At 38.6% G+C, this 21,466-nt stretch overlaps 1 protein-coding gene across 17 annotated transcripts in view; it reads right to left on the minus strand.

The window, feature by feature from the left end:
* The window catches only part of ADAM22 (ADAM metallopeptidase domain 22), a 286,474-nt gene that overhangs the window by 117,088 nt on the left and 147,920 nt on the right, over positions 1-21,466 (minus strand). For all 17 annotated transcript variants that reach the window (XM_055121250.1, XM_055121246.1, XM_055121258.1 and 14 more), the window contains exon 4: positions 20,635-20,701. In XM_055121250.1, coding sequence (XP_054977225.1) covers positions 20,635-20,701 — 67 coding nt within the window. The remainder of the gene's footprint in view (positions 1-20,634; positions 20,702-21,466) is intronic.

Genomic DNA, 21,466 nt, shown 5'->3' on the forward strand with positions numbered 1-21,466 from the left:
CAAGTCAGAAAGAAAATAAAAAGTCCACCAGGGACCCAGTGAGACAAAAATCTACTTTCATCGTTGGGCAGGAGTCTTTGCTTTTACTGATTTCCCTTGGGTATTTCAGCTTTGGAAAACTAATTATGGAAACTATGTTCTGTTCCCAGGAGTTACACCTCACACGCAGCACACTGAAAGTACAATTGTTGCCCACTGATTTTGAGATGCATTTCCAAAAGGTAAAGGTTTCCACCAGGGAGAGAGCTCCCAGGACTGAGTACAGGTTCTAGATGCAGGGGGTGAGTCTCCATGAACACGTCGGGAGCAAGCACTGAGCCAGAACATCCCCGAGTACCACGGATAGCCTCCCAACCAAAAATAAAAATCAATTAAACAAGATCTTCTCCTTCTCTTAACCACCAGCACTTTTCAGCACCATATTTGTTCTAGTATGTCAAATGCCTTTCTTATTGGTTTCCTAGGACTGGCATACAGATTGCCATGTTCTGGGTGACTTACTCAACAGTTTAGAGTGGTGCTTTGTAGATCAGAAATCTGAAATCAAGTCCATGCTCCTTCCCTCTGAAGGCTTGAGGACAAACTCACTCTTGCTTCTTCTAACCTTCCCATGGTCTCTGATAGAGTACTCTCAGTGCTCCTTGGCTGTAGACGCATCCCACTCTGCACTAGACATTCTCCTTGTGTGCCTGTTCCTCCATCTGAGCTTCTCTCTTATGAGGATACTAGTCATTGGATCAGAACCCACCTAATCCAGTACAATCTTTTCTGAAATTGATCTCAAATGAAAAGGTCTTATTTGCAAGAGGTTATATTCATGGTCAGGGGATATGAATTCTCAGGGAACACTATTGAACATAGTATAACTTCTCATCATCTTAAACATGACTGAGTACATTTTTATATTCATAATCCATAGATTTCAGTTCCTAAAATATGTGGCCCAGTGCAGAGAGATAGTATAGTGGGTAGAGCTTTCATCTTGCATAAACCTAACCGGGGGTCAATCCTGTCACCCCAAACAGTTCCCCAAGCCTTATCAAGAGGGAATTTTAAACAAAGAGCCATGAGTAAGCCTTCAGTGCTGCCAGGTGTGGTCTCAAATCATTCAAATTAAAAATATACTTGGCCTAGTGGTATATACTGGAGGTGTTTGTCAAAGCATCATTCATCATCATTCATCTTAATGACCTTCAGCTCACCAGTTTCCTGCTTCATTTAAAAATACTAATTATATGGCGATGTCAGGGGCACATGTGGGACCCCAGTTCGATCCCTGGCATCTCACAGCCCCAAGCAGAACCGAGATAACTAAAGGCCTTGAAGCTCTAAAAGTTGTGGTTCTGGGGCACCAGCAGCACTGCATTTTCGGGTCCCAACATTCACCTGTCTGGCCTGATTGACCAAATGTTGCCAGAAGCAATCCCCAGGTTCCTGAGCTTAGGTTGAGTGGCTGCCAAAATTTTTACACAGTGTATGATAAACTTGACCTCCAAATCTGTTATGAAATCAGAGCCTCCCAAATGGCTAGCTTTTACCCAGAGAACTGGCAAGAGAAATACTTTCTCAGCTGTCAAAGTAACCAATACAGATCTAGTAATACAACAGTGTCTTATTAGGCTACTAAAAATTCTTAGGCTTCCACAAAACGCATCTCAGCAACAAATTACTGTAATGCAGAAAGGGTACTTACCAGTTCTCTGAGATGCAGTTCTAAATTGGGAGAATGGAAAAATCAATGTAGACCACATACAGTGATTATATAATTACAAACTCATGAAATTACAACTCTTTCCAGGAAACTACTACATCATTATATCTTTTTTTTTACAAATAACAGAGATTTAAATGTATTATTCTGCATGACTTTTTGGCACGAGACCCTAAAATTTTATCCTATTCTTGAATATTAACAGAAGCATGATTGACTAGAAGACAATCACACAAAAAGAAAGCATTTTCCCTTAAAGAAAGAAAAAGTATTGAAAAGTTCTACCCAGATTTTTGTTCTACTACTTTTCTTAAAGGAAAATGTAACTGTATGAAGATGTGAAGTAAGGAAAATAGCCCCATCCCTTTTAATCATGAACTTACCCTCCTTTACTTTCTCTTATGCTCTATCATCTTCCCATCCACTCTTTATTTGAAGTAAGGAGGAAAATTTGTTGTTACCAAATAAAAAACTTCATAAAATTTCTTCTCCCTCTTGGCTTAGAATGTTAAGTCCAGCCCAGGAACTCACCATAGGCATTCAGTGGTCACTGTTACCCTTCTGTGAAGGGCTCTGCATTATCTTTGGCCTGACAAGTCTGGACAGCTTACTAAGAAGAACTGTCTCAGTCAGTGTCTTTTAAGGAAGTCCATTAGTATATAAAACAGTAGATAACAAAATGATGCTAAACCTGAAAAAACAACACGCTTTCCCTCCAGAGACTGCTTCTATGTGCACAAGATGGTCATCTGCCACTTCTGTGTTACCTTTCACACCACACCTCTAAGGTGAAGGAAGAACTACTACATTAAGTGGTCTCAGAAGTCCTTTATGGTCCTATAATTTGAATCTATCTTTTAAGGCCCAGAAGCAGGACAAGAGAGATAAGTTAAAGGGCTACAGCACACACCTTGCCCAGCCAAGACCTGAGCTCTGCATGGCCCTGGGAGCCCTTAAGCAGCATCACAGCACCAGAGCAGGTCCAGTACCAAACCGTCAGGTACACAGGCCCCCAGAGGTACAGTTTGGCATGGTCTCTGAGCCCCAAGAAATACTCTAGAACTCCCCCTCATTACTTCATTAAAAAAATAATAATTAAAAATCAAGGTTTACCAACTTCGCAGGTATTCATTTTTTAAATGCCATACTAAATAAAGGCTAACTAACTTGAAATCTAAAATGAAAGTGGCTCTAAAATAACTTAGAAATAAAGCATGTGAATGTGAGTTTTCACAAGCAGGAAGAATTTAGCATCAGGTGGACAGATATAAGGCTTATTGTTCTGACTTTATTTTTTCTATTTATATTCAGTGCAAGAAAAAAATTAAATAACAGTTTTGTAATGAGAAATGTAGTATGAACTCAGGAAGGCAACACTTATTTTGTCCAAAAATCTACCTACTCTGCCGAATACCTGTTAATTCTGGGATGACCAGAGCAAACACTAAGCCTTCCAGAGACCATCAGAATTGCCCTTCTAGATTTTTGAAAACAGAGCAAAGAGCAAAGGCAGTGATCACTGTATGAAGTCCAAATATGTAGCATCTTATTTCCTTTAGAATACGCCTAATTTCCCTGAGTTAAATACACATTTATTTCCACACTTCTCCCGGCCCCCTACACTCATTCTTGTCCCCTTGCCTCTGTTCTGTCCACTCTGGTTTCTGCTGATTCCTCTCATGCAAAGAGCTATGTCTCAAGGCCTCTGATTCTCTGCTTGTGCTACTGTTGTGGTCTGAAAAGCAGGTCCACCCCATATCAGTCTGTTAACTTTCAAGCTGTGAAATGAATATCATTTCCTCAAGGAAGTGCTCCTGTCCAAACCAGACTCAGAAGGTGAAGTACTTTCCTACCAACATGGGTTTCTCTTTAAGGAGCTCTCACAACTATCAATTAAGAAGGTCAGGAGCTGGATTGATAGCACAGTGGGTAGGGCATTTACCTTGCAAGCGGCTGACCTAGGTTCGATTCCCAGCATCTTATATGGTCCCCCGAGCACCTCCAGGAGTAATTCCTGAGTGCAGAGCCAGAAGTAACCACTGTGCATCACTGGGTATGACCCAAAAAGAAGCAAAAAAAAAAAATAGAAGATCTTTTGGCATTATGATTATTCTCTCCTGCCCTGAATATAAATAGGAAATGATCAGTTAATAAGACCATACTGCAGTTTGGGGGAAATAAAAGGACACTGACTCCTTCCTTAACCTCATAGGTAAACAGCCAGGGCTGTCTTTTCACGAGTGTTCTTCTTCTACCATGTTTCATAAGACTGCTTGCCCTTGAGCTAGAGTCTGTGTCCGTATCTCTCCTACAGCACACAGAGGCACAGACTCTCCCCTGGCCTACCACCCTGCCACCTCTGCCAACAGCGATGTACCCATCACTCTTACTGCCACTTTCTCTGTATGTCTGGGCAGTAAGCCAGGCTTTCACATCCAACCCCATCATAAAAATGGGGAGAAGAGATGAACAGAAACTTCCTCAAAGAAGAAATACAAATGGCCAGAAGGTACATGAAGAAATGCTCTGCATCACTCATCATCTGAGAGATGCAAATCAAAACAACAATGAGCTATCATCTCACACCACAGAGACTGGCACACATCAAAAAAAGCAAGAACAACCAGTGCTGGTGCACATGCAGGGAGAAAGGTACTCTCATTTGCTGCTGGTGGAAATGTTGACTGCTTGAAAACAATATGGACATCTTTAAAGAAGCTAGAGCTTCCGTTAGACCTAGAAATTCCACTTCTTATAATCCCTATGGCTCAAAAACAAAATGGAGAAAAGATATTTGTACTCTTATGTTCCTTAAAGTGCTATCCACAATAGCCAAAATCTGGAAACAACACAAATGCCCAAGAATAGATGACTGGATAATGAAACAATGGTACATATACAACACAATAGAACATTTTTTGGCCATAAGGAAAGATAAAGTCATGAAATCTGCTGCTGCATGGAGAGATCTGGAGAGTATCATGTTGTGTGAAATCAAGCAGAGGAATAAAAAACAACATAGAATGATCTCTGTCAGATGTTTAATATAAAGAAACATAATGGTGAACTAATACCTGAAGACAATGGTGAAAAAATCACATGAGAACTGGAATTTAGTAGGAAACATGCCACTTGGTGAGGCTGCAGATTAGGACAGAGACGGGGCAGTGTCTATGGCAGAGGGAAGTAGTCAACCTGGAGGAGGAGATGGTGTGGAAAGGTGGTAAAGTGTTATACATGGGCAGAATCTCCTGACCCCATGCCAGCTGTCTTCACCATGACTCCTCAGAGGGGGGTGATTGAGTTTGTCTCCCTGCCCGAGCAGAGCGCCAGCAGCCAAAAACCTCCAAAACCCAGCCACAGTCATGCTCAAGGCCACTCTCCACACGCTCCTCACACATGAAGGAACCGGCAGAGGAACCCAGGTGTGCGGGACCTGGGGCTGAAATCTTCAAGCCTGCTTGGATTGGGACTGGCATCCTCCATCCAGATCCCCAGTTTTCCAGTAGCTTGGCAGTCACACCCACAAACTGCCTCCTGGCACCATGTAATCTCATCAATGGCCAAGATCCAGAAACTATAAAACAAAACTCCCGGAAGAGAGCAACACAGTATTTCCTGGAGCATGCAGCCACAAATGGGGTCACACAACCTCTTATACTCTAGCCCACTGATATACCTAAAGCAGCACACATGTATTTGGTTTTGATATACTTACTTATATTATCTTATATATGGGCTTAAATAGTCTCAGAATGAAATACAACAACCTTCACACACTTCCCTTTTATTGTGGTGGGAAGATGCTCGCTGGTTGGGTGGGTGTTTGAATATTGTCTGTAACGAACTATTGTGAACTGTAGCACTGTAGCACTGTCATCCCATTGTTCATCGATTTGCTTGAGCAGGCACCAGTAACATCTCCGTTGTGAGACTTGTTGCTACTGTTTTTGGCATATTGAATATGCCATGGTAGCTTGCTAGGCTCTGCCGTGCAGGCTTATAAACTATATTATAGAACAACTATATTATAACTATATTATAGACTCAAGAGCAAGTAAGTGGTGAAATGGGAGAATAATTATCATAGATAGCTCTTGAAAACATGAGCAGCTTGAGCTCTGCAATGCAAGGATTACCCAGAACACACCTGAGTGCCTGAGGTTCTCCAGAGCTGCACCAGACGATGCTCAGGGGACCTTGTGTAATTCAGCTGCATATAGCACATGCTCCTTAATCCCTGTACCTTCTCTGATTCCTGAAATAGTTTAACCAAAAAATTCACCCATAGTCCAATGGTATCAATCATTAGACAATTTTTCTTTATATTTCACTCAAATCCCTGTTTACCTGTAGTCACTACAAATAAATAAGGAAATGTTTATTTTTACTTATAATTTATAATTCAGAATATATAATTATATAGATAATATTTATAGTTGTAGCATTGTCATCCCATTGTTTATCGATTTGGTCAAGAAGGCACCAGTAATGTCTCCGTTGTGAGACTTGTTGCTACTGGTTTTGGCATATTGAATATGCCATGGTAGCTCCTTTATGAAAATAAAATGTATAAAAATCGCAAAAGAAAAAAATGAAGCATTATGCATGAAACCCTACCCGCAATAGTGCTATAAACCACAGTGCTAAAAAGATAAGAAAAAAAGCACCTCTTGTGAAAGCAGACTGGTGGGTGGGAGCAGAGGAAGGTTTGTGGAAGGAAGTGGACACTGATGAAGGGATTGGGGTTGGAACATCGTATGCCTGAAACCTAACCATGAATAACTTTTGCAATTTCAAGCTGACAAAATTTTAAAAATCAATTTAAATTAAAAAAGCTCAAAGACCTGTGTCTACAGGTCAGCAGCTTGTCACCCAAACATAGTACAGGCTTTTTGAGGGCAAGTACTGCATGATAAACTGAGCAGCCGGATCTCCATGCCTGGCCAATGACACACACTCTACACACATCTACTGAATAAATGAGGGCTGTAGATACTTGAATAAGCCTTTTACATATTTGATTCTTTTCCTATTCTTTTTCTTCTTCCCGTTGCTGTTGCTTTGACCAGGACCACACACTGGCCCAATGCTGTTCACCAGGGGCTGCTCACGTTTGTGGGGGTTCTGGCAAACTTGGTAGTGGTACCAGTCTACTGTACTGTATAGCAATACACTCAGGATTACAACAGGCATAGGAACAAGGGGTAGGGACTAATGCCAACAAAGGTACACATTATCCAGCATCTTAGTCATAGACATAACTTTACCTTTGACTGCTCCCAGCAGTGATCAAGAGTTCCCAGTGCCACACAATTCCTGCAAGGATGGCACATGAGGGGCTGGGGATCAAACTGTGGGCCTTGCACCTGAAAAGCATGTGTTCTTGACCCACTTCTTGGTTCTGATAACCTCTTTATTACTTTTTACAGAGGCTTTTCTCAGTCACAGGCCATATAACCATCATGACTGCCTAAGTACACTGATGAAAACTGCACATATGGAAGTTCCCAGGCCCCTGAAGGTCAAGGATCCAAGCAGTATGATGAGGGTGGGGAACATGGAAAGGAAACCAGATATGAAAGGTACCGTAGCCAGGAGAAAGATGAGAAATACCGGTGTAGAAGGAGAAAGAAGTTTAGCCAGAGAGGTAAAAAACAAAAACAAAAAAGGTGACACAAGTAGAGTACCTGAGAATTTGGTTGTTTCTTTCTTTCTTTTCTTTTTTTTTCCCCCTATTTTGCCACAAGCCTCTACTATCAGCTTTCCTAACCATTGAAACATCACATGCCTACAGTTTTAAGAGTTTTCCTGGGGCTACAGCGATAGCACAGTGGGTAGGGCATTTGCCTTGCATGCTGCCGACCCAGGTTCGATTCCTAGCATCCCATATGGTCCCCTTAGCACCAGCAGGAGTAATTCCTGAGTGTAGAGCCAGGAGTAATTCCTGAGTGTAGATGCCAGAATTCCCTGTGCATCGCCAGGTGTGACCCGGAAAAAAAAAAGTTTTCCTGTAATAACAAGTCTACCTGCATCCTGCTCTTTCTGACTCATAGATGCAATGAAAATTATATTATAGAACAGCAGACATAGTTATGATCACTGTCTCCAACGGGCTGCAGTCAAACCACTTAACAGCCAGGCTCTTATTCCCTGGTCTTTACTACCCGTTGCTATCTTTGTAGTGATGACTTTCTGGAGAATAAGAATATTTTATAAATAATTAAGGAAATAACAGCAGTTTGGGGGCAACTGAAGGAATAATTTATGATTTATTTTTTCCACTTCAAGCCAGTTTCAAAAGTGTCAAAAGCAGGCATCCACAACTGTCTGTTGAATCATTATCAATATTTCAATCTGATTTTTTTAAATTAACAGATTTGTAAACAACATTGTGCAATAAAGTGATTCATTCTATAACTCCAGCTAAAGCAGAAAAGTCTAATATTAATAGTTCAATACATAGACGTTCCATTATATTCCTTTGAAATTTTTTAAAAATTATGATTGAATATGCCATTTAAAATTTATAGATAACATATTGAATATTAGGCAATGAAATACTTCTACAGATAGCTAATTGGAAAAAAAATTATACTGGAAAGAGAATAGAGGACTCTTCTCTAAGAGGTTACAAGCAGAGTTTAGAAACAGAGCTCATGCTGACACCAGCTGTCACTTTCATTTTTTCTCTACTCCCAGTTCTGAGATACCTGACCTGCATACACTGGTAATAAGACAATATATTTCCTTCAGAGTATAGAATTAAGACTACTTAGAATCTTAACAATTCCATTAAGGCAGCTGATGCATTATGCATGATAATAGACTTCAAGCAACCTTGCTTCAGTCCCAAGAGAAGGCAAAATTTACTTAATCCCCAAAGAATTTTTCCCTATGATGCAAAAAGAACTAAATCTGAGAGCTTCCTGAAACCACACTGATTACAAGATGGCAGCGGAGCATATGTCTGCACAAGCCTGCCAAGAGGAAATGCACAAACTGTCCAGCGCAACAAAAATAAAAAATACTAAATAGGGGCTGAAGAGCTAGTACAGAGGTTAAGGCACAGATCTTGCATGTGGCCAATCCCAGTTATTGCTAAATACAGTCTTGGAGGCCCACAAGCACCCCTGAGTATGGCAGTAGGGCGTCTGACCACGGCCAGGGTTGCCACCCCTGGAATCTCTGACACAGCAGGGCCTGAGTAGCACAGCATGCACTTGGCTCTTGCACTGAACCACAATCAGGCTAGCCAAGAATTGTGAGTGGGGCCCCTGTGCTACCCAGGCCTTCTTTCCATGAAAAAGATATTAAACAAGATGACTGGTACTAGATTAAAAAGTTAAATTAAGAGACAGACCTGGAATAATTGTTAATATATAAGGGAGATACAAACACTTCATCAATCCATTAGTTTTAAGTAGCTCTTTGTGTGTGTGGGGGGGGAAGGCTTGTGCTGTGTATACACAGAGGATTATAGCTCATGTACATGTTTCCGGAAAAGGGAGGAGAATGGTTATTTTGAAGTACTCTGGCAAGGATACAGCCAAATACATTCTAATCTTTTGGCAGGATTATAATATTCAGTTTAGTTACTCCTGCTCATAAAGTTTCACATTTTCTCCAGATGTAGATATTTACGCATAGGCAAAAGATGGGCATAAAAACTAAGCCATATGTTTGCCATGTGCAAGACAGCAACCATATTTGAAATAGCTTCAATTTAGAAGCCATGTCAATCCCTGTACCAAGAATTACTCAGTCCAACTTTTATGGAGAACAAAGATTAAAAGTAAACTCCAAAAGAAAATGGTTCAAATAAATTTGGGGTTTCTGTAAAAAAAGCATTTGATTTGCTTTGGAATCATGAAAAATTTATAATTTAGATATTCCAGATACATCAAATGACTTAGATTTTGAATTTACCTCTTCCTTTAAGCAACTACTAAGATAATAAATTGTAAATGACAAATTGAAGTGCAGTGATTTAAATATTTGCATTATGATACCTCTACTATTAGGATTATTTGTGTTCATTGATTGGGTGGAAATAGTTAATAGCATGAATTCAGGCAACCTTAAAAATTTTGAGCAAATTATTGCTGGAGAAATGATATGATAAGGGATTCAGCATATACTTTGCACACAGTCAACCCTGGTTCAAATCACAGCATCATTTATGGCCCCCTGAGCACCACCAGGACTGACTCCTGAGCACAGAGCCAGGAATAAGTATTAAGCACTACAGGTATAGCGTCAAATAAAAAAATTATTTTTGAGCAAGTTAATTAAATTTTTTGTGTCTTTCATGTGTCTGGTCTTTACAATTAGGATAACAACAGTACTATTGAAGGATTAAATTACTTCACACATGTGAAATTCCTACTAGTGTTAGACTAGTGTCTGGCATATATTAAACACTGTAAAAGCATTTGCTATTTCTTCAGCTGCTACTAATATATCTAATCTTACTATTACTCAGTTTAATTAGGAGTATTGCTCTCATTGGGATATTAGTATGATTCAAAGAGATATAGATTGTCTAAGACAAGAAATCCATGTCAGTAAAATGAGCATTTATGTGGTTTAGTAAATATTTGCACAAAAATATTTTTATTTCTGAGAATTCTGTTAACACAGAAGGATAGCAAGTCACTTTAATATTTTCTTCAATTCTATTAAGGTGAGTGCTTTATAATCTGGAAAGAACATGTCATCAAGACTTAGACAACAAAAATTTTAAGTTTGTAAAGAGAAGAGTGAACTCTTGAAGGGTTTAGGGTGATACTACTGGCAGCAGCCCTTTATTTGCCCTTACAAATTAATGCTAGAGCTTGAGCTAATAGGTAACAAATGAAAGTGTAGTCTTTCCAGAAAACAGCAATATACTGCAGTTGTCAATGAATGAATTCAGCTCATGAAGACTCCCACTGAACTATTATCTAATAAAGTATTTGAAGGGGGTGGTCAATGAGAGTTTGGGCTATAACCAGCAGTGCTTAAGGGCGACTGATGCTTACCTGCTCGAGGGATCAACATGTGGTATTGGGGACTGAATCCTGCCTACGCATATGCAGGGCAAGGACTTTATCCCCTCTACTATCGCCACTACATGTTCATTTTTTTCCAATTAAATTTTTGTCCATAAAATCAAATATTTCTATGAAGATACATGGCTCTTGGGAAACTAGCAGAAAAAAATAATATATCCTTATTCTAGTATGATTTACCATTTAAAAATAAAGGTATTTTAGAATGGGTAGTAGCTCAAAGCCAAAAGACCCAAAGCACAATGTTTCCTGTAATAATCAACTCATCTCTACAACAAAAATTTCAGGAATTGAATGCCACTAATTTTTAAAATAAGTATAGCTATAGTAATAACTAAACATTGGTATATGATGAAATTTATTTATCTATATATTTTAAATTATATGTATATACATTTTCATCATTGTCTTATTCTATTCAGATTGATGTTTTTAGTTATGGCTAATCTGTTGCAAAAATGGACTTGAGAATAAATTTCTACGGGTCACTTAATTTTCTTTTGTTCATTTGTGGTGAACTTGTTATTTGTATAAAAAGCTGGCATGTACATAACTATGAAATCTTCTGACAAAAAGACCTTGATCTACACGTTTGTTTATCCTATACCTGCACCAGAGATTCAATTCTCAGAGTTTGGTTTCCATGATGACACTCCTTTACCTAAATCTCCCTGAAGTATAGAAAGACAAACATTAACACAGATCTAACAGCCACAACTGCCACTGTTTTACCAAGTGTTTGTGATCATTTTAATCACTGTACACAGCTAAAAAAAAAAAAACTCTGTAGGAGATCAAACAGAGACCAAAAAGCACTTCAGGACAGGAACTCTAGTGCAATAAAGCTGCTTTTCAGAAAACACCAGTCACCTTGGAGGCTGAAACCCCCCCAAGGACCTACGAAAGGTGTTAATGTGAAGTCTATCTCTTTGTCCACCTGAAAATGCACAGCATCAAGCTTCTATGCTGCAGGGAGGCCTCCCCATCACCACAGAGCCAGAAAAATGCTCAAAACCTTGATTTAAAATTAAGGATGCTAAAACTAAGAGCTTAGGTGACAACTTCCATAAATAGATCTACTTTAAAAGCTCCTTTCTAAAAGCATCTTGCCAGGCCATGTGACTTAATTACTGTCTAGGTGACTAAGTATTATGCTCTTATCCAAGAGTCTCTGGAAAAGCTACCACAGTGCGAATTCAAGACAGAAAGTATGTTTCTCAAATATAAAGGAAAATTGTAAATAAGAAAGGCAAATTGGAAGAGAAAAGCTGTTGCTGAGTTGTTCTCCTGAAGGGGGAAAAAAAAAGGAAAGTGAGATTTTTAAAAAGCCTTTAAATAGATTACTTGGCAACAATGCCTGTTGCTAGCATTTCATTTCAAAGATAGCCCTGAAAACAAAGAGATAACCTAAAAGCTATCGGGAATAAAAACACAAGTCTCCATCCACTTCGGAAGATTCATTGATGCAATAGTATGCATGACTCTCTACTAATGCAAGCAGCAAAATTTACTGCACACTGCAGCCTGGATTTTTTTCTTAATGCTCACTCCTCTTCTATAGAGAGAACCAAGATTCTGGATGGCAATGCAGTTTTGAGGATCAATAAAGAAACTTGATATCTTGCATAAGTAAAGGCAGCTTAACCCCTTTGTTCATCTTTTCTGCTAAATGAATATAAATTTAATAATACACTGGCAGTTTAACAGCTATTTTTGTGCTCAACATGGCCAAAAAAGAAGAAATTTGAGCATTTATATAGTATTAATTGCATGCAATAAATTGAACATGTATCTCTCATAAATAAATATGTTTTGTGATGGCCTATTTAAAAAGAAATGAGAAGCCAAATATATCACTAAACTAGAAGCTACATTTTAAGTTCTGTTAGTAAAGAAAATCTGAAAACACTTTTTTAACCCAAGAAAGAAATCTACAGTAATTTATACCTCTATGTAATTATTTGTGGCGCTTATTTTTACAAAACAAATATTCATGGTTTCTTAAGAAATATTTCCCTAATACATTGTGCATCCCTTAAAGTGCTCAAGTGAGAAATTCAGAAACGGTGACACAAGCTTCCATACAACTAAGAAGACAAGGATTATCCGTTGATGCTGCTCAAGTTCAAAGAAACTACAAAGTTAGCATGAGTCAGAGAGGTATCTGTGGCTCTGACAGCTGCCATTTAAAATTTTTTTCTAAGTGCTTTCTTATATCCCAACTAGAATTTTGTCTAGTTGTTGGTAATTCATTATGAAAAAACAGAGATTAAAAAAAGGTGTTTTTTAAAGGATCTCTTTTCTACAAAAGAAGAAATGAGTGAAAAATCTGTGTCAGAAAAGTGAGTGCAAAAGTACTAGAAAAACTGCAGTTTAGAGGTTAAAATGTGCTAAGGCAGAAATATTTCATAGAGCACAACCCCAGGGAGAAAAAAATGTATGTGAACAGCAACAGGAAAAGTTTTGTAGAAAAATTCAGGCTTTCTCCTTGCCTTGTATTCTTGTATTGACTTCTCTGATATTATTTCCAGAAACGAGAGCTGCCATTTCAGTTTTATATATATATGTTTGTGTAGTTTATGTAGAACATATAAATAAATGATACAATATACTGTATTCTTTGATATTCTGTTTCCAGAAATAAGAGCTGCCATTTCATTTTGCAATTACATATATATGTACACATATACATATACACATAATTAGTACCTATATAAAGCACATAAGTATATGTATAATATATATGATACAATATATTGGGGGACATATCTGGCCATGCTCAGCATTTATTTCTGAATCTGCTCAGGGATCAGTCCTGAGAGTGCTCAGGGTACTAAATGTGGTAATGCCGGGGATCGAATCCAGGTTGAACTCATGTAAAGCAAGTACCTGCAGTACTATCTCTCTCATCCCTTTAATGACAATTATGTCATCAATCCATCAGAGTAAAACATAATAATCTCTCTCACCATTAGACACTTTCTCCTCAGACAGCTGCTCCCTAATACACAGCACTCTCTCTAATTCCTTCACTCACTTCCTGACGCTAACCTTGACCCATCCTCCTCTGCTTTCTTATCCATCTTCTTATTACTGCCACTATGGACATAATTAAGACTTGAGACACAGTGCTCTCTGAGTGCACTCAATTCAATTAAATGATGGGTAGTAACAGTTAATTGTCAGTCAAAACTTAATAAGTATAATGGGTGTCTCTGAATCCATCCAATCTTAATTAATATGATGCTGATCCTGAGACAAGTTGGGCATGCTTGCATATGGTAGTTTTGTAGTAATATGAATTCATATAAAATATATGCAGTAGCATTACTTTGAATAATCAGAAATGAGATAAAAATTTAACTAAAACATACTCAGAACTAATGGTATGGATGACTGGTCATGAACTTTCATTGATAATACACATAATATATCATAACTCTAACCAAGAAAATATGACCCTCCCCAACTATACATATTCATGACATACATATACACACATATATATAATTTAACATTATTTGACTTGTATTCTAAAACTTCCCCATAGATATTTTCTTAAGATGTGAAAAATAAAATAGGTAGTGTATTGACACACATCTATAGTAATCACCAAGGCAACTAACTTAGAGAAGAATTACCAAATACATAACCATATCTGAGAAAGCCATCTAAAGGGTCTTTGAGTAGATCATCATTTAGAATCTTATTAAATTTACTTTATAGTCTAAATAAATCATAGTTTAGTGCCACCAAAATGAATTAGATGTGTAATCAATCTAAATAAAATACATGTCAATTTTATGGCTAGCCCAGGTTACACTGTCACTGTCACTGTCATCGATTTCTTTGAGCGGGCATCAGTAATGTCTCTCATTGTGAGACTTAATGTTATTGCTTTTGGCATATCCAATATGCCACGGGTAGCTTGCCAGGCTCTGCCAAGCAGGCGAGATACTCTCGGTAACTTGCTGGGATCTCTGAGAGGGGCAGAGAAATCAAACACGGGTCGGCCTAGTGAAAGGCGAATGCCCTACCACTGTGCTATCGCTCCAGCCCAGGTTAAACAATATAGAATATATGGTAGATAACATGGGTGTTACACAAGCCTTCTGAAGAACCTGGAAGAGCTGGCCAAGTTTTTACTCCCATCTAGGATAGTGGCCATGATTGTGTTCATCTTAGCAATGTCTGCACCAGAGCTATACCAGTGCTTTAATAATTTAAAAGCCCTTAAAATAAAATTACAATTTGAAAGGACTTTTTTCCTTTTTTGTATACTCTTCATCAAATGCATCACACCAAAATTTTAATAAGTTTCCATGAAATCTGAGCAAATTCATTTACTAGACTTTGTTTCTAGCTTCTGTTTAAATTTGATTTGATAATTGTCTTGAATTCAATTTTTCATCCTCAAGATAAGTATGAGCATGTTGTGTCAATCCACAAAAAAAAGACTTCCATAGAGAGTTTTGCTTGATTTCATTCACTCTCATTTATTTAGTTCCAAGAGAAAGTTGATTTTTTTAAAAGTTCTATTGAAATTCTTTACAACACTGTTAATGGCACATAGTTCCAATACCATAACCATCACCTGTTCCACCTCCCTCCCCACAAAGGACTGCAATGCCACTCCTTTTCAACCCCTCCCCAAAACTTAATTGTGAGGGTCAGTTTTTCCATTGTGTTGCCTATTGCACTTTGTTGCTGCATTGCTGTGGAGAAAGACAATGTTTTAAAAAATCATGGAGGTGCTGAGCAAGATCCTATGGACTGTGTTCATAATGTTGAAATCTAAATCCCCAGTAGCTGAAGTTGTAACTATCTTTGGCGACAGACATATCTTTAAAGTGGTAACCATAAACAGAAGGTCAGGTCACCACTAGTTCAGTATGACCTGGTGTTATTCTAAGAAACTATGACACAGATAGACACAGAGACATGGTCATGTGATGACACAGGCAGATGGCAGCAGTCCACAAGCCAGGACACCTCAAAAGAAACCAACCCTGCTGAAGATCAAGACTATTTTGATCTTGACCTTTTATCCTTCAGAACGAGAAAAGTTTCTGTTATTGAAGTTTGGAGACATAGTATACGGGTTAAGGTGCATGCTTGCACAGTGGCTGACCTAGTTCAATTCTCAGCACCTTATATAGTTCTCCGAGCACTGCCATGAGTGATCCCAGAACACAGAGCCAGGAGTAAGCCCTGAGCACCACTTACAAACAAAAAACTAAAAATAGATATCTGTTGTTTAAACTCCCTAAACTGTGATACTTTATTATAGCAGCTTTAGCAAGTTAATATAAAAGAGGTTCAATTTTTTCATTTTTAAAGGTAGCAGACAGAGAAACACAAAAATATTAAACACTACAATGTTATAATTTTCTTATTCAGAATATGTAATGAAAAGTATAAGAATATTCTGAATCACTAAGAAAGGAGAACTAAGTCTATGTAAAAGAAATACTTAGTGGATCAGAGCACAGACACAGCCCATGGAACCAGCAGAAAATAACTGGCAACTGACTGCATTGATTGGACAGGGTTTTTGCACTCTCAATACGGAAAAACAAGCCAATGAGAATCTTGAATTATTTTCATAAACTAGAAATAAAAGCAGGAGGTACATGAACTCAAAGTGGTTCCCTTAAAGGGAGAAACATCCTCTGACCCTAAGATTTGAATCAAACTTAGATTTATCATTTCCCTGGTTTAGTAAACTTCGGGATTAGGAAAACCATCAATAAAGAAAATTCAAACCTCAAACTAGAAAATCAGCAAGGCAGTGCAGTAAAGTCCATACTCTGGGTATTGTATATACCAAGGGAGACTAATCATCATCTCACAGTGAGGTACACTCAGTTGATTTAGTGCAGACAAGTTTTCTGAAAAGGAACATTGCTATAGAGATGGCAGACAGCTATTTGCTGGATCCACTCTCCATGCTCAGATTTGCATTTTATCATATCACTGACAGAAATGGAAATAGCAAACTGCCTGTTTCCTTTCCTCTTTGCTTCCACAAAGGACAAAGATACATTCTACATTTCAAAAAGCATCAAGCAAAATAGAGAAGTCAAATAAACAGGGGTGACAATAAAAGGAGCCTGGGATGGTAAACATAAGAAATTTCTTCCAACAAACAGCAAAATGGTTTTGTTCTCCTGTATCATTACCTAGGATAACTCTGATATTCTTTCTGCAATAAGCCAGTGATATAAACCAACTAACTAATTATGTGTTTTTAGCAGATTAGAGGTGGTTTTTTTTCTGGAAATCTGGTATAATTTTATATCACCTGTAAAAATTACAGATTTTAAGTCTTTTATTCATTAGAATATATAGGTATGTGTATAAATGTATAGACATATATCTACATATAGAGGTATGTGTATAGATAGATAAACTGACATTATCTATATGCATATCTCTATATATTATATATAGATATACACATATCTTATAGAATATATATAGACATATATCTATCTATACACATATCTATATATATATTTGGAAAACTGCCTCAATATCTTGAATTTGCTTTAATGTATTCCATGCACTCCCCCACATCCACCAAAAGAAAACAGAAAAAAGACTATCACAAAGTTTATAAATCTGCTATTGGATAATGAATATGCTGGAATTGATGGTAATACTCTTTTTATTCCACACTTATCTTAAGTTTTACATAACAAAAAAACTTTTTCTCTTTTTAAGTTGGCTTATAATTGCAAAACTTAACTCTCTTCATGTTGTCATTTGACTAGGAAACAGTTTAACTTGAATAAAAAGCTTATTACGCTTACATATTTAAATAAAGAGATAAAAAATTTTAAGGAAAAATAAGGGAGAAATATAATATGGTACAATGCTTATTTTAAAAATAAAGTTATATTAACGTTACCTTCAAAGATGACACGCAACTGATCAACCAAATGGAAACAGAGATAAACAAATGGGACTATATTAAACTAAGAAGCTTCTGCACCGCAAAAGATACAGTGACCAGAATACAAAGACAATCTACAGAATGGGAAAGGATATTCACCCAATACCCACCCGGTAAGGGGTTGATAACAAGGGTATATAAAGCACTAGTTGAACTCTACAAGAAGAAAACATCCAACCCAATCAGAAAATGAGGTCAAGAAATGAACAGAAACTTTTCCAAAAAGAGATATGAATGGCCAAAAGGCTCATGAAAAAATGCTCTGCATCACTAATCATCAGGGAGATGCAGATCAAAAAAAACTATGAGACACCACCTCACACCACAAAGAATGGCACACATCCAAAAGAACAAAAGCAACCACTGTTGGAGGGGATGTGGGGAGAAAGGGACCCTTCTACACTGCTGAGGGAATGCCGACTTGTTCAGCCCTTCTGGAAAACAATATAAACGCTTCTCAAAAAATTCGAAATTGAGCTCCCATTTGACCCAGCAATACCACTTCTGGGAATATATCCTGGAGAAGCAAAAAAGTATAGTCGAAATGACATTTGCACTTATATGTTCATCGCAGCACTGTTTACAATAGCCAGAATCTGGAAAAAACACGAGTGCCTGAGAACAGATGACTGGTTAAAGAAACTTTGGTACAATGGAATACTATGGTACAATGGAATTTTATACAATGGAATACTATGCAGCTGTTAGAAAAAATGAAGTCATAAATTTTGCATATAAGTGGATCAACATGGAAAGTATCATGCTAAGTGAAATGAGTCAGAAAGAGAGAGACAGACATAGAAAGATTGCGCTCATCTGTGGAATATAAAATAACAGAGTAGGAGACTAACACCCAAGAATAGTAGAAATAAGTACCAGGAGGTTGGCTCCATGGCTTGGAAGCTGGCCTCACATGCTGGAGGAAAAGGCAGTTTAGATAGAGAAGGGAACATCAAGTAATCTCTGGTTGGAGAACCCGCTCAGGAGGGGAGATGCGTGCTGAAAGTAGACTATAGATTGAACACGATGGCCACTCAATACCCCTATTGAGGACCACAACACCCAAAAGGAGAGAGAGAGAGAACAAAAGAGAATGGCCTGCCACAGAGGCGGGCAGGGAAGGGGGTGGCGGGGGGGGGGGGGAGGAGGGATGGGATTGGGAGGTGGGAGGGATACTGGGTTCACTGGTGGTGGAGAATGGACAAGTTTTGTAAATGTATACATCAAACTTATAATCAGGAGAAGAAAAATATATATGGTATTACAATTCTAATAAGGTAAAATAGTCTGAGCACTATAGAAGAAAATAAAGCATATATCTAAAATTCAATAAAAACACTGGCCTAGAGAAACTCTCAGACAGGGTTTGATTTCACTGTCCTCACATTACTCATGCAGTCGTCTAGAAAAAACACACAATTGTACTGCTATAATTAGAAGTTATTTGTGAGTGATCTTGTGTTTAGCCTGAAATTTCTGTCTTCAGGTATTATAAATTCTCTGGGACTTTGATATACCTCATAAATTGACGGTTTTACTAGGAGAAAGTCTTCTCCAACTATATACAATGTATCTAGACATACCCTAGACACAAGATTTTACCTCTTGCTTCTTGTTGTGAACCTTAAGGCAAATTTCATAAACATTTCTGGTAGCATGATTTAAGAAAAAAATTAAGAATGGCAAGTATATTAATTCCATAAAACAAAATTCCAACAATTTCTATAGTTAGCTAAGAATTTTAATATTTTTAAATTTTTTTTTTTTGGTATTTTAAAGGGCCATACCCAGCATGTTTCAGGGGCTACTCCAATCTTAGTGCTAGGGTATTGAGTGCTCAGGAGCTCATGTGGTGTCAGAGATCAGATGTGAGGTAGTTTGCCAGGTTCTCCAAGAGGGAGAACTAGGCTGTAAGAGTCTCTTGCCCCCTTGCCTGGCTGTCTTCACCGGGGCCACTCAGAGGAGGTGGGTTGAGTTTCCCTCCACGCCCAGAGCAGAGCCCTGGGAACTGAAGACCTCCAGAACCCAGCCACAGCCATGCTCAAGGCCCCTCTTCACACATTCAGACGAGCCTCACGCATGAAGGAATCAGCAGAGAAACCCAAGTATGCAGGACCCGGGGCTGAGATCTCCAAGCGTGTTCAGATCAGATCTGGGCCTCTTCCGCCCAGATCCCCCATTTTCCAAAAGCTAGGTGGTCACACCCAGAAACAGCCCCCAGCATCTTGTAATCCCATCAATAGCCAACATCAAGAGACTATAAAACCAAGCTCCCAGTAGCGTGTGCGGCCACAAAGCAGCTGCGCAACATCTTATAGCTTAGTTCTCCCTCTTGGAGAACCTGGCAAGCTGCCGAGAGTTTTCCTGCACACAGGAAAGCCTGGCAAGCTTCCTGTGACGTATTCATATGCCAAATATAGTAACAATGATGGGTCTCATTCTTCTTACCCTGAAAGAGCCTCTAATGCAGCACCATTGGAAAGGACGAGTAAAGAGAGGCTGCTAAAATCTCAGGGCTAGGACGAATGGAGATGTTACTGGGCCCACTCAAGCAAATCGAGGATCAACAGGATAACAGTGATAGTGATAATGATAGTGGTTTTAAAGGGCCATATCCAGCATGTTTCAGGGGCTACTCCAATCTCAGTGCTACGGCACTGAGTGCTCAGGAGTCCATGTGGTGTTAGAGATCAAATCTGAGGTGTGCTCAAATCCACCTACCTCCAGAGCTCAGGAAATATCTTCTTTATAATAAAAAGTGCTCTTTTCATTTCACAAGTCCAAGATACATTTTGAGATATAACAAACTCCAAAACTGTATATTATGATCATCAGTGAAAATTAAAATCACAATCCATATTTAAAAGATTGTAAAGCAATTTCTCCCCAGAAGGGAGGCAAATATTACTTACTTTCACCTCCACAGTTTTCCCTCCATGTTCAATGTGTCTCTCTATGTATTCAGAGGACAGCAAGTCACTGCAACAGCAAAAAGAAATGATGGTTAAAGAGGACGCTGAAAATATGTGGCAGTTGAAAAAAATCACAGTTATACATACCAGCTTAATGATTCCTTTCCACAGATTTTACAACAAAAATCAAAAGCTTGGCAGTAGCCTTCCCCCCTTTTTCTGTCTGTTTCTGACTATTTTTCTGTCTCTGTCTGTCTCTCTTTTTCTCCCTCTCTCTGTCTCTGTTGCTGTCTCTCTGTCTCTCCATTTCTCTGTCTCTGTCTTTCGCTCTCTCTCGCTCTCTTGCCCTCTTTCTCTCTCTCTCTCTCTCTCTCTCTCTCTCTCACACACACACACACACACATACACACACACACACACACACACACAAGAGGCAAGTGGCCCAGTAGTGCTTAAAATGATATGATGCTGAACTGACTAAACCACAAAGTCACTCCATTTCTTATCAGACCTGATTCTGCTCATTTATCAGTTCTAGGGAACTACCATAGGTTCACCATTATTATAAAGTATCTTATCTTGCCTTCCTATTGGGCGGAATGGATATGGCAGGGAGGTGGTTCCTAAGCAATGTTCAGGGGCCTGGGACCTTTTCTGGTGATACTAGACTAACTGGACTGGACTTTCCAAAGCTTGGCTGGGTGCTGCAATGCTGCTCAGGGCTCCGACATTGGAAGCGACCACATCCCACGGAGCTGGGGCCTCCAGCACAGCACCCTGGGGGCTCAGCAGGCTTTTGAGGCAGTGAGGAGCCAACTCGAATTCTCACTTA

This window comes from Sorex araneus, chromosome 1 (assembly GCF_027595985.1).
Source record: "Sorex araneus isolate mSorAra2 chromosome 1, mSorAra2.pri, whole genome shotgun sequence".
NCBI classification, from domain to species: Eukaryota; Metazoa; Chordata; class Mammalia; order Eulipotyphla; family Soricidae; genus Sorex; species Sorex araneus.